Here is a 13,021-nt window from a genome sequence, read left to right as displayed (position 1 = left end):
GAGCATAGGACCTGAACAGATATTTCTCTGAAGAAGACATCCAAATGGCCAACAGACATGAAAAGATGCTCGACTTCACTAGATATTAGAGAAGTACAAATCAAAACCACATTTATCTGTAAAGATATATGCACCCTGATGTTCATTGGAGCATTATTCACAATGCCCAAAATATGGAAAACACTAAAGTGTCTTTCAATAGATGAATGGATAAAGAAGATGTGGTACATATATATAATGGAGTACTACTCAGCCATAAGAAGATGAAATACTGCCATTTGCAACAACATGGATGGACCTTGAAATAATCATACTAAGTGAAATAAGCCAGACAGAAAAGGTTTAAAATCACATTATATCTTTTATATGTGAGATATAAACCTAAAAGCAACAAATGAACAAAACAAACAAACAGAGAGACTCATGGACATGGACAATGGACTAGTGGTTACCAGAAGGGAGAGAGAAGAGGGTGGGGGGAGGGGAAGAATAAATAAAATGTTAAATAAATAAATGAAATTTTAAAAAGATAACATACAGTAATGAATAAGGTACCAAATCATTTCAAAATATACAAATATTGCTTTAAATCATAAAAGGAATATTTTGTAATGCTTTACCCAATTGTATTAATATAGTTAAGTAGATTCTATACCCCTTTTCTTTTTATTGCATTGGCCTCGCTTAGTCAATTTTTCTTGGTCTTGTACCTACATTTCTTCATTATTGCAATATTCATACTTCTAAATCAATTCAGTACCACTTTATGGTTTAAATAAAATATATTTCTGTTCTCAAAAGAAAAAAAAAAGAATACGGAAGTGAGTATCAGAAGCTCTGTGTTCAGCTTTCGACTCAGCCTCTTGGTGACTTTGGGCTTTTGGGCAACTCACTTAATCTCACTTGATATTTGTGTCATAAAGATTCTCTGGAATCAAATGAGATATGACTAAGAAAGTTTTCTAAACTATAAAACATTATAATATTTAATTACCAAGAATTATGCATACTTAAGCTTTTCTGTGCTAAAGGAGACTGAAGAATATGTTCTCTCTCAATGTTGAGAATATGGTATGGCTCCTAATATGAACATTTTTCGTCATTCTCTACCCACTTTTAGAAGGTTTAATTACAAAAAAAAAAAAAAAAAACCTTTAAAAAAAGCTATAGTTTTAATCACTTGGATGTTTCATTCCTGTAGCTCACTTTTTTATTTAATCATACCGATAAACAAACTCTTCTGTTCGCCAAGTTTAAAATGGTGGATTCAGCAAAACTTTTATTTGCATTTTATTGTTGTTTTTTATTATTGATAAAAAACAATGATGCTATTGACAAATACAGGAGCAGATGGCAAAAAGGGAAAATGTTTGATTTTATATGGTAAAGCATACTTGGAATAGGGTATTGAAGAAGTTGAGAAGAGGTAGAAAATGTTTGCAAGGTTGTTAGTGTGTGTGTGTGTGTGTATGTGTGTGTGCATAGTAAAAATATTAATCAAAATTTATTTTTTTCCTTTAGCTTCTTGAAGATGTTATCATTAATTGCTATGAAAATGAAAAGAAACAGATGGAGATATAACTCACTTGTCACTTTTTTAAATAGAGTAGGATTATTTCCTCCTGATGACTGATTTATTGACAGTAGTCCCCAAATAATATTCATGTTTTTTTTGTTACCTATTGTATGTGAACTTTAATTAACCTCTCTATTGGTTGATTTGCAATGATAGAAATTGCCAGAGAATCATAAAATATTCAAATTGGAAGAGACTATAAGGACCCTATACTGTAGCAAATGAAGAAAGCAAGAGCCACGGAATTTAAACATCTTTAAGGTCACACATCTGGATGGTAGTTTAGCTTTTTAAGATCATTCTTCTTTTTCTGATATGTAGCAGTGCTCATAAACTATTATGTATTACCTTAGTTTTGAAGTATTTTAAAGCAATAACATCTTATTCTCTTTTTAGGTAGTTATTAGGAGTAAAAATGGAGAGATCTTGTATCGTATTTCACCATGGGCGAAGTATGTGGCTCCTGAAGGTGATAATGTGAATTATGATTGGATACACTGGGATCCAGAACACCCATATAAAGTGAGAACAACAAATCTTTAAATAAATGCTTGTTCCAATATTTCTAGGAAAATTAATTTTAACTTTTATAACTTTTTTAGTAATGTTCAACTTTTCTCTTTATTGCTGGTTTAATCTTTTACAAAATGCTGTACCCGTTTGCTATACATATATCAGAATTCATCATCTGTAAAATATAAAAGTGAGTTTTTTTTTAATCTTGTGTTTCTGAGGTTGGGGTAGGGAGAAGAAAACTCAATCTCTACATAGTGACCTACAAGGAGTACTGATTTAAAAAACAAAAATTAACCACAATTTCTGATTCATCAAAGACTTAAGTGATGAAATGTTTCTCACTATCATGAGTTTGAAGCAGGGACAAAGTCCTTAGGAACAAGGAATAGTGAAGACATTTCATGAATGTATTAATTAGAGTAATCTTTAAGGCTCCTATTGACAAGAGTTATAGGTATCTTCGAACTCACTTTTCTGTCCTTTAAGTTTTTGGAGCTTGTTGATGAGTGTTTGGGATTTAGTAATTATGTATGCATTTTACAGCTGTTATATTTTCTCAAAATGTATCTTTACTCAGTGATAAGGCATAAGCCATTACATGATTTCTCTTTTAAAATGGGTTCATTAAGATGATTCAAAAAATGGTTTTTTTTTTTAAAGAAAATTTAATGGATGTAGCCAATGCCTTTTATATGTAAAAAATTCCAGAGTATTTGACTCAGTTGATTCACCATTTCATTTAACATGCTTCATCAGCTAGTGTCATACCTGCAGTTCTGTTCTAATTCGATATTTAATTTTATATTCTGTAGTTTAAACATTCCAGACCAAAAAAGCCAAGAAGTCTGAGAATTTATGAATCTCATGTGGGAATCTCTTCCTATGAAGGAAAAGTAGCTTCCTATAAACATTTTACATGTAATGTACTACCGAGAATCAAAGACCTTGGTAAGTAATAACTGTGATATTTTTTCAGATAAAATTTTAATGAATCTGTTCTCTTATTAGAAAAGCTAATTACAAGTGTCTCTTTTTTGTGTTAAGAGATTAAATATGTAATAGAAATGCATTTTATTTTAGGCTCCTCAATTTGCCCTGTAATAGTGATAGCATAGAAAAAAAAAAATGGGACGAGCAAAAGAATTCAAGATATTATTCCAATTTCAATTTTAAGTAATGTGAACTGATGGCTTGCAAAGTTGTAGATAAATATGTAAGCATAATTACTTTTATACAAGAGAGAACTTTTATCAATTTAAGTGGTCATTGATTAAAGCCTATTCATTTTAGTCTGTTGGGGGAAAAAACTTATGTTTGTAAGGTAACTGGAACTCCTATTATATCAGAGTCATTGTATATATAGCTCTTATGTGGATGACACATTTTGACAAATATTTATGGTGCATCTTCTGTGTGTGACACTTTTGTATATAGAACTGTAATGACATAGATCCTGTCTTCATGGGAACAACCAGGAGAGTAAATAGTGTACTGCTGAATTATTGATTCAGTATGCTTTAAATCTATTATTTTTCTTTTTATAAGTAATGCTTTTTTTTTTTTTTTAAATCATTTCGCAGCATATTAAGACCTGCCCCAATGACTAGGCAGGGAGATACAGTACATGTAGTCATTCAGCTTTTGCTAGGTAGTCCAAATTTGGGGTATGAGAAAGTTTTGTAACTCATGATTAAAGTTTTCAGTTATATATGGATCTTAATTATTTATAATGACTCTAGAAACCATTATTAAATAAATGTATGGAGAATTTAACATTAATTATATTTAATTGGTATTATATTAAAACTGTTGTATTTGAGATGTTCTGTCATTTTATAATGTAACAAATGGTTTTTGACCTGGTTCTAATGGAAGGGTTCTCATTCATCTTTGTGTTTGAATTGCATAGGCCAGTATTCTGAACATAGAATAGAATGCCATAGGATTAATAAAAACTATAAATTGGTGCTTGAACATAAGGATGATATTATATAATCAAGAAGTCAACTACAAACTATATTTTGTTATGAAATATATGTGATTTATGTTATCTGGGCAGTAGTTTATATACATATTTATGTCAAGCCAGATAGTTAATTAGATTTTGTTTTTACATTAGAAAGGCCAACAATTATAACTTTTCAGCAGATTATGAACCCTGGAGTTTGTTATTTTTTAAATGTAAGAATCACTAATTCTGAATGTGAATTTGTAGTTGTTCCAATATTAATTATATACTGAAATGTGTGTGTGAGAAGCTATATTGACATAAAATGGACTTTGAGAACAGAATAAGAATATTTGCTATGTATGTTACAGAAATATAACTTTCAAAGCAATCAAATCATATTTGAAAATTTTACCAAATTGTACTTGGAAAAAGAAAAACTCTATTTTTAATTTTCTTTTTTTAAAGAATGAAAGTTTCTTCTCTGATTATTTGCTTACATTAAAAACACATTAGTAAATGCTTTTATATGGAGTTTTAGAAAGGCAGTGCCTACCTTTTTGAGTCATTTAATTTAGTGTTAAAGCAAAATGTCTTCAGATAGAGAAAGGAAGGTTGTGTGTATACGTGTGTATGCACACGTGGGCATATAAGCAATTTTATAGGTTCAAGAAAGAGTGGACAGTAGAAGGTTTAATGCTGATTCTGTAAAAGCTACCTTGGGGAAAAATAGATTTGCTGCTTGCTATATCTTATGCTACATAAGATATAACAACTATAAAGAAATAACAACTATAAAGAAAAGGGTAAAATTAAAAGTATAAGGCATGCTATCGGTTACTTTTATTTAGAATTCATAATCTTTGGTATGAATATTACAAGTGCAACTGAAGTTTAGCATATGTAGATTGCCATCCTTAATATTCTAAATTCAAATTAAGAGTATATTTGCATATAATTTATTACTTGTTAAAATGAAAACATTTGAAATAGCTAGTTAGAGTGTAACTCTCAAGAACTAACTGTCCAATTTTATGTTAGAAGGTCAGACAAGCAAAAGATAGTAAAATAGTAGAACTTTTCAAATCGATCAAGTCATTTACATGTAAATGATTATATGCAAAATTTAATGTCTTTAGAACAAGAATTCTGTGTTTGTATATTTTTATTGCTTCTTTTTTTAATGTTGCTTTTAATCTCTATTTGACCTTTGCTTATATAGGATACAACTGCATTCAGTTGATGGCAATTATGGAGCATGCTTACTATGCCAGTTTTGGTTACCAAGTCACAAGCTTCTTTGCAGCTTCAAGGTAAAATGGAAAACTCATTATAGCCATTCTTATTTGAGCAAAAAATTGAAAAAAAATTAATTTTTACATTTTATATGATGTTTTGTAACCTATTTTAGTGTTAGCAGAGCTAACAGAAGCTGAGCATTTTTTACTAAGATCATAGACTTTTCTCATATAGCCTTAGAGATTGGCCTTGATTTAACATTGTTTTTCGCGAAATGATTTCTAATGAAGAATACACAATTATCTGCTTAAATTGTCATGTACTTGGAGGCCCAAGATTTAGTCAGAAAATCACATCTTATGGAAGCCATTATTGCTTTTTATGGAAAGAGATTGACTCGTGTAGGAAGGTGACTGAAGTGTTTATTGCTAGGACATAGACTGTCCACAGAAGGACGGTCCTCCCCAGGCTGAAATCCAAGGAATGTGCCTCTCTGGGCAGAAAGACACCAAGGGGTCCTATTCAGTTGAATAGGTGCTAACCTGAATGACCACAAGTTGAGCAAATCCAACATTGTTTCTGCTTCATGGAGCTTACACTGTGCTGCATATAGACATTAATCCAATAATTGTACATATTATGATTTCTAGCTATAATGAAAGCTAAGAAGAATATGACGGTATTATAATAGCATAGAATCACAGGTCTGCTCAGATTAGATTAGATATGAACTGACGTTGGAGCTGAGATCTAAAATATGATTAAAAGTTAACTGTGGGGAAGAATGAAGTGAGAATAGGTAGAATTCTAGACATAATTTAAAAAACCCCACTGATTTATTTACCTCTCTTTATAGTTCTATTTGATTAAATTATCTTTACTTACTGTCTCTAGTTCCTTCATTTCTCTTCTTTCTTGAACTCATTACAAGTAGCCTCTTCACTTTTACTGTAATTACTCTTGTCAAGGATACTGATGGCCTCCACTTGTCAAATCCAAAGATCAGTTCTTATTTGTATTGTCAACAGTGTTTGGCACAATTGGTTATTCCCACCTACCTGGAACTTTTTTTTTTCTTGGCTTTCAGAATAGTATACTTTCCTATTGTTTTCTTCACCTCTCTTGTTGTTTCTCCCTTATTTCCTTTGCTCCTTCTGACTAATGAAAATTTGATTTTCCAGTATTCAGCCCTTGGTTCCATTCTCTTCTTTGTCAATATGAAGCACCTTGGGTTCTCATCAAGTCTTATCTATTCTATGGCTTTAATACACTTTATATGCCCACTCCCAAATTTAACTCTCCAGTCCTGACCTCTGTTGTGAACTTCAAACAGTATCTATTTGACATTGGGATATCTAATGCCTATCTAGTACTAAACATGTCCCAAATTAAATCCCTGACCTTACCTTCCGTCCTCCCTCCTGCTGTCTTCCCTTGTTCAATAGATGACATCTCCATCTTCTAGTTTTTCAAGCCAAAAACCTTTTGCATTATACTTAACTCTCTTTTCCCATCTGTCCCTACACACAACCTATCACAAAACTTAGCCACCTATAACTTCAAAAAGTATTAAAATCTGGGTGCTTCAACTCCTACCACCCTGGTCCAAGTTGCTGTTATCTCTTACTTCTATTATTTCAAAAGCTCTTTAAATGGTCACTCTGTTTTCTCTTGTTTTTTTTTACATTCTCCACCTCCATACTCATGGACCACTTTCTGCACAGTGGCCAGAGTAACCATTTTAAGTAGCCTATTGGCTATTCTTCAAATGCTCCTAGCTCATTTCTGTCCCTACGGCCCATTTTCTCTGAGTGTTGTTCACCTTAGTTGTTGACATGCCTTGCTCTCTATTTCTTTGAGTTCTTTGCTCAAATATTGCCTTATGAAACTTTCACTGGTGACCCCATTTAAAATACCAAACCTGTCCTTCCTACCAGTGGCTTTGCTTCATTTTTCTTTAGAGAAGTTATTGCTATCTGACATTCTATATATCTTGCTTATTTTTTCATTGTATCCCAACTAAAGTGTAAATTCCATAGGGCAGTGATATTTATTCTTTTCACTGCTGAATCTCCAGAGCATAGAAAATTTCATGACATGGTAAACAGCTTAACAAGTGTTTGTTAAACAAACGAATGAACGAATGAATGGAACTTTAGGACTTTTCAGTTATTGAACATGCTGTTCAATGAGTAGAAAAAAGGCTAAGTAGCTAGGATAAGAAGAAGAAGGGGTAGAGTGTCATAAAATAAGTCTGAAGTTATAGAAAGGAGACATATTAAGCAGTGTAATAGGTCATGAGAAGGATACTAGTCTTCATTCTAAGATAATGAGAGTGCAAATATGATTTTAGGTAGAAGATGACATAATCTTAGTTGCATTTTTAAAAGATAGCTCTTATTGCCCAATGGAGTTGGTTATTAGGAAACCTGCTCTATAAACACTATACTATACCATGGATAGGAAACAAGATAGCCACAGCCCCTGCCCTCGAGGATCATATAGTCTAGTGAGGAAGAGAGGCAGTGAACAATCATAAGGATGATTATTTATTTAAAGGACAAAGATGATGCAATGGAAGACTGTAATATCAAGATTTTACATAGATTAAGAAAGGACTTCCTCTTGGGAGCGATTTTTGTTTTTTATGTAGACTAGAAAACTGCTTTTGACACAAGCACACATACATGTGAGCTACCTCATTTTTCTGCTTGGGTGGTGACATAAATGACATTTCCTCTTGGCCCAGTGGTGCCTGAGCACATTTCAGTTTAAGAATAAGTAAGTACAGGAGGGATGGCCTCAATCAAGGCACCAACGACATTTGGAGAAAAACTCTGAGTCCCCCTTACCTGAACCATACATATTTTCAATGGCCAGGTATGTGAACAGGAATGATCATGTTCCCAATACTAGTTAAACCTGGAGATGGAAATCAGAAGCTCTGAGTATAGAGAAGCAGAGTTTTACTATGTACCTAGGCAAAATATGAATTTTTGTTGGTATATAAATATACGTTTAATAGCCTGATTTAAATTTCTACTGAATACTTTTAAATTTGCTTAATAGCAAATATTAAGCAACTTTGAATTGTATCTAAGTATTATATTGCATTTTCATATTTAAAGTGTTTAGTATTGTGCTGGTAACACAATTGATACATAGTGAATGATTAACTGTTTACGTTAAATATGATATATCTTAATTTTACTGCGTTCTTTACTTTTAGCCGTTACGGAACCCCTGAAGAGCTAAAAGAACTGGTTGACACAGCTCACTCAATGGGTATCATAGTCTTCTTAGATGTGGTACATAGCCATGCTTCAAAAAATTCAGAAGATGGATTGAATATGTTTGATGGGACAGATGCCTGTTATTTTCATTCTGGACCTAGAGGGAATCATGATCTTTGGGATAGTCGATTATTTGCATATTCCAGGTAGGTACATATAATATGGAAATATTTTCTTTAAAATTAATTTCAAGAAATTTTACAAAATTCATTGTGTATCTTCTCACTGATACTTAATTTCTTAATTTGACATTTTATAATTTTATGAAGAATGTTTAAGATACTTATAGAATTTACCTTGTTTTGTATAGCACATGTATTCATGGTAAGTTGCATTAATTTGTTTAACAGATCTTTTGCCATTTAAAAAATATCGGTTATATTGTCATTTTAAAGGATTAATGTGAAGCATAAATTTTAATATCTAAAGGACCACTTTATCAGGTTGACTTAACCATAGCAAATCTCCTTTTAACAGAGAAATACACATTGTTTTAAGCAGGCTATTTTTAAAAATCATACCTTATGTTTTGCTATCTTAATAATATTACATTTTGATTGTGGTTAAATGATTATAATTATAATAACAACTAATATTTATTAGTGCGTAATATAACATGTCAGGTATGGTGCCAAATGTTTTAGATAGATTAGCTAAATATTTTATTTATTCAGAACAGCATCTCTACTTATACATGGTAAGTACTGTTTTTATAGCCAAAAGATAATAAGCGAAAGCATAGTGTTGAAATAATTCATTAAGATGAAATACATATCTGCCTTTTACCATCTAAATAGGAGGGCGTTTTATGTGATTAAATCTAAATATGATATGACAAACGTTTTTAAAAACCCCAGGTAACGTTCAACTTGTATTTATTATTGATCATGTGTTAAAATATAATGATAATATGTTATCAGGCATATTAAAAGTAGCATAGCCTCAAGTAATGTATAACTAATTTTTATAATAAGTATTTTAGAAAGAATATAATGAATCATTTTGGATGTTACATATTACATAAACATACACATACCTAGAAAATGAGCAGTCTAGAACAATGCTTCAGCAAATACTTTGATAAGATGAAGAATTCTAATTTTTCAGTACAAATTAGATGACTTTTATGTGGAAGAAATTGTTTTGTTTCACTCTTTTCTTGATATCATACATGATTGTATATTTCATAGCCATACAGGAATCACACATATCAAATGAAGCAGAATAATGTACAAGAAAAGACACAAGAGGCAAAAGCAGGTGGCTGGGTTCCAGGCCTAGCTTCACTCTGGTACAAATCAATTGATCATTCTGGTTCTCAGGTTTTTAGTTTTAAGGAGACAGAGTTTGGGGGCTAATACTCTGTAAAAGTATTTTGTATTTTTATCACTTTTTTGAATTTTGCTTTTTATACTATGGATTTATAACAAGACTGAACCTGTTCTAATTCTGTGATATAACCCCACTAATTACATTATTGAGTAAATCTTATGAAAATTGTTTGTGAACAGAAAGTAAAATTAACCAAACTTTCTGGTTTATATTTGGATGAATAAGAGTTAACTCTATCATGTAGAACTGTGCCTTGTGAAAGAAACACAATAAATGGTTAAATTTGTATGTCGTAAAATGATTCTTCTGTAGAACTGTGTCTTAAAAAAACACATTAAGTAGGTAGATTTTTATGTTATAAAATTATTCTTGATTTTATTAAAATACTCATTTTAGTGTATTTTTCTATACCATGAGCTCTCAAAGTATGTAAAGTTATCAATTTTCTGAAGAAAAGGAATTTTATATAATTGTTTTAAAAATATTTCTACAGAAATTAAGACATGTTTAACATTTTCATTTAATCAGTGGTTTCTTTTGTTAATGAAGAGGAAATATGAATTCTCAGGTGCTTATTTTTGGCAAATATATATTATGGTTTTAGCTTATTATTATTATTTTTATTATGACTATTTTTTTGGCTTTGTTATGTCATATAGGCTTAGTCCTCTGTAAATATAGTTCCATGTAAAATGTATTTCTAGTCTAGATGCTCTATTTTATATCTAAATTTTCCAATTTTTAAAGAATTAGTATTCCTTATGTGGGTTTATACTATTGATTATGACATCATTAAACACTGTAGATAAAATCCTACAAAGCCAGTGTATATCACCAAATTTAAACAAATAGATTTTACATACTTAGATTTTTTAATACATAAAATACTAAAATTTTTAGTGCTTTTGAATTTTTTCTCAATACTATGTATAATTTATTAAAAACTTTATTGAAAATATTTTATTAGCCTGATTATATTTATTCTGCTTTTTTCTCTTACATTTTCTTTCTTCTATTATAGCATTTGAAATATAACATCACTGTGGTGTAATGCTAAAGCAGTTTCATAATCAGCATTCATTATTCAATCCTTACTCTGCTCTTTTGAGTATCTATTGCTTAACAAACCAGCCCCAAATTTATTGACTTCAGACAACAGCAATTGTTTATTTTGTTTCCATATCTACAATTTGGCCATAGCTCAGCCTGGACAGCTCTTTTTTCCAGGCTGTGTCATTTAGGGGTGGAGCATCCACTCCAAGGTGGTTCACTCATATGACTGATAGTTGATCCTAGCTCTCAGCTAGGAGCTCAACATGGCTGTGGGTTAAAAGGGCCTCAGTTCCTCTCTTCGTGGCCCACTCCACAGGTTACCCATTATCTCACAAAAGTTGAGTCCCAAAGGACAGAACACAGAAGCTGCCTTTTCTTATGGTCTGGATCTGGAAACTGATAAAGCATTATTTTTGTTATAAATTATTGATCAGTTACAGATTCAAGAGACAAGGGACATGGATTCTTCCTTTCAGTAGAAGGAACATTAAAGAATTTCAGGGCTATGTTTTAAAATTCCGCCATCTAACAAATTTTGACCACACACACTGAATATGCCACTTCACAAATTCTAAAGAGATATATTGGAATACCCATCTATGTGGAAATACTATTTTTCTCACCTATATTTCTGTGATAGAGAGTTATGTCTGATATAGGCAATTTTAAAAGAATACATTTTTCATTTTAAAAATAAGAATGCCATTATTAATAATTAGAAAATATAAAAAGGCACACAAAATCCAACATAAAAATTATCCTTTATAAATATCCTTTATAAATAACATATATTGTATGTAAGTCCCTTTAATGCATATCCCTACATGCATCTACACAAGAATACCCAAGCCTTCACTATGACCCTCCCCATAGAATAGCTAGTCTGCCTATTGTTTTGGGTTTGTTCCTTAAGCAGATGAATTCAGAAACTACAATTTATATTTCATATTTTTAAATATAAGTTATTTTCCTCCTTACCTTTGATATGTTGATTAATATTATACTCCATTGAAAAATATGTATGAAAATGGTACATGGTTTACCTAAGGCCTAAGCCTCTACTTTGAAAACTTGTAATAATTTTTGAAATTATTGTATTTCCTGTTTGAAAAAATTGATTTTATATAGAAACTGCTTCTGTAGAAATATGTTACTGATGCTCATTTCATCCTATCTATATGTCACAAACTGTCACCATTTATAATCTCTGATTCAAGTGCCATCATCAAAGTTATCAGAATTAAATCTTTCACTCTCAGTAATACCAGAGATCCTGACTGTGCTGTATCATTACCTGCTATGAATAAATTTCCAATCAGGAGCTGCCCATGTTTTAATTTTCTGTCTACTTGGCTGAGCTGCCTTCTAACTCCGCTAAATTGCTAATGACAGCTCATAACTGAGATTGGGTTGTCCTTTCTTTAGCTGGTAAAGGGAACTTTCTGACAAATCTGTCACCCATAAGTTTCAGAAGTTTCTAGAGTAAGAAATAATGGATATAATTGAGAGGTCTCAGATCTAAATTCTATTTAGCATATGCATCTGGCACTATGTAAATACACTTGATAAAAACACAAGACAACAGATTTGTTGAGCTTAAACAATTATTTTGCCTTAATCAATACTATAGCTTCAAATGAGTCCTTTTTTTTGTTGAACATTTCTGTCAAAGGTAAGATGTTGAATCTCAAAGGACATAGTAGAGCTAATGCTCATTTTTCGCCTGAACTTTACATTTGGATACAAAAGTAGTATAATCATATATCAACAACTTGAGTTTGTAATGTGACAGCCATTAGACAGGAAGATACTATACTCTTATCTTGAGTTATTAGAGTTCTTTTAAGAAACAAAAGCAAATCCACTTTGCTTTTTTAATGTCATAACCACATTGAATAAAATACCCCTAATACAGACACTAATATTTGGGGTTTCTTAATCATGCTAAGTCTTTTCCATAGTTAGAATGTAGAAGGAAATTCATGGGGGCTTTCCCTGCTTAGAGTGAATATTTGGATCTTAATATTCTTATTATATGGTGTTTCTTTTTTAGTTTCTTAATAT

The 13,021-nt window shown here is 31.3% G+C and overlaps 1 protein-coding gene across 1 annotated transcript in view; it reads left to right on the top strand.

Moving 5' to 3' along the window:
- GBE1 (1,4-alpha-glucan branching enzyme 1) overlaps positions 1 to 13,021 on the top strand; it is a gene marked incomplete at its 5' end in the record, with an annotated part of 239,060 nt that overhangs the window by 116,724 nt on the left and 109,315 nt on the right. The window contains 4 exon segments of the mRNA XM_006926236.3: positions 1,973 to 2,098; positions 2,905 to 3,040; positions 5,263 to 5,353; positions 8,509 to 8,718. Coding sequence (XP_006926298.2) covers positions 1,973 to 2,098; positions 2,905 to 3,040; positions 5,263 to 5,353; positions 8,509 to 8,718 — 563 coding nt within the window.

The sequence above is a fragment of the Pteropus alecto genome, unplaced genomic scaffold, assembly GCF_000325575.1.
Source record: "Pteropus alecto unplaced genomic scaffold, ASM32557v1 scaffold239, whole genome shotgun sequence".
Classification (NCBI taxonomy): Eukaryota; Metazoa; Chordata; class Mammalia; order Chiroptera; family Pteropodidae; genus Pteropus; species Pteropus alecto.
The sequence above is the reverse complement of the archived record's forward strand: the minus strand, read 5'-3'. Positions and strand labels throughout refer to the sequence as shown.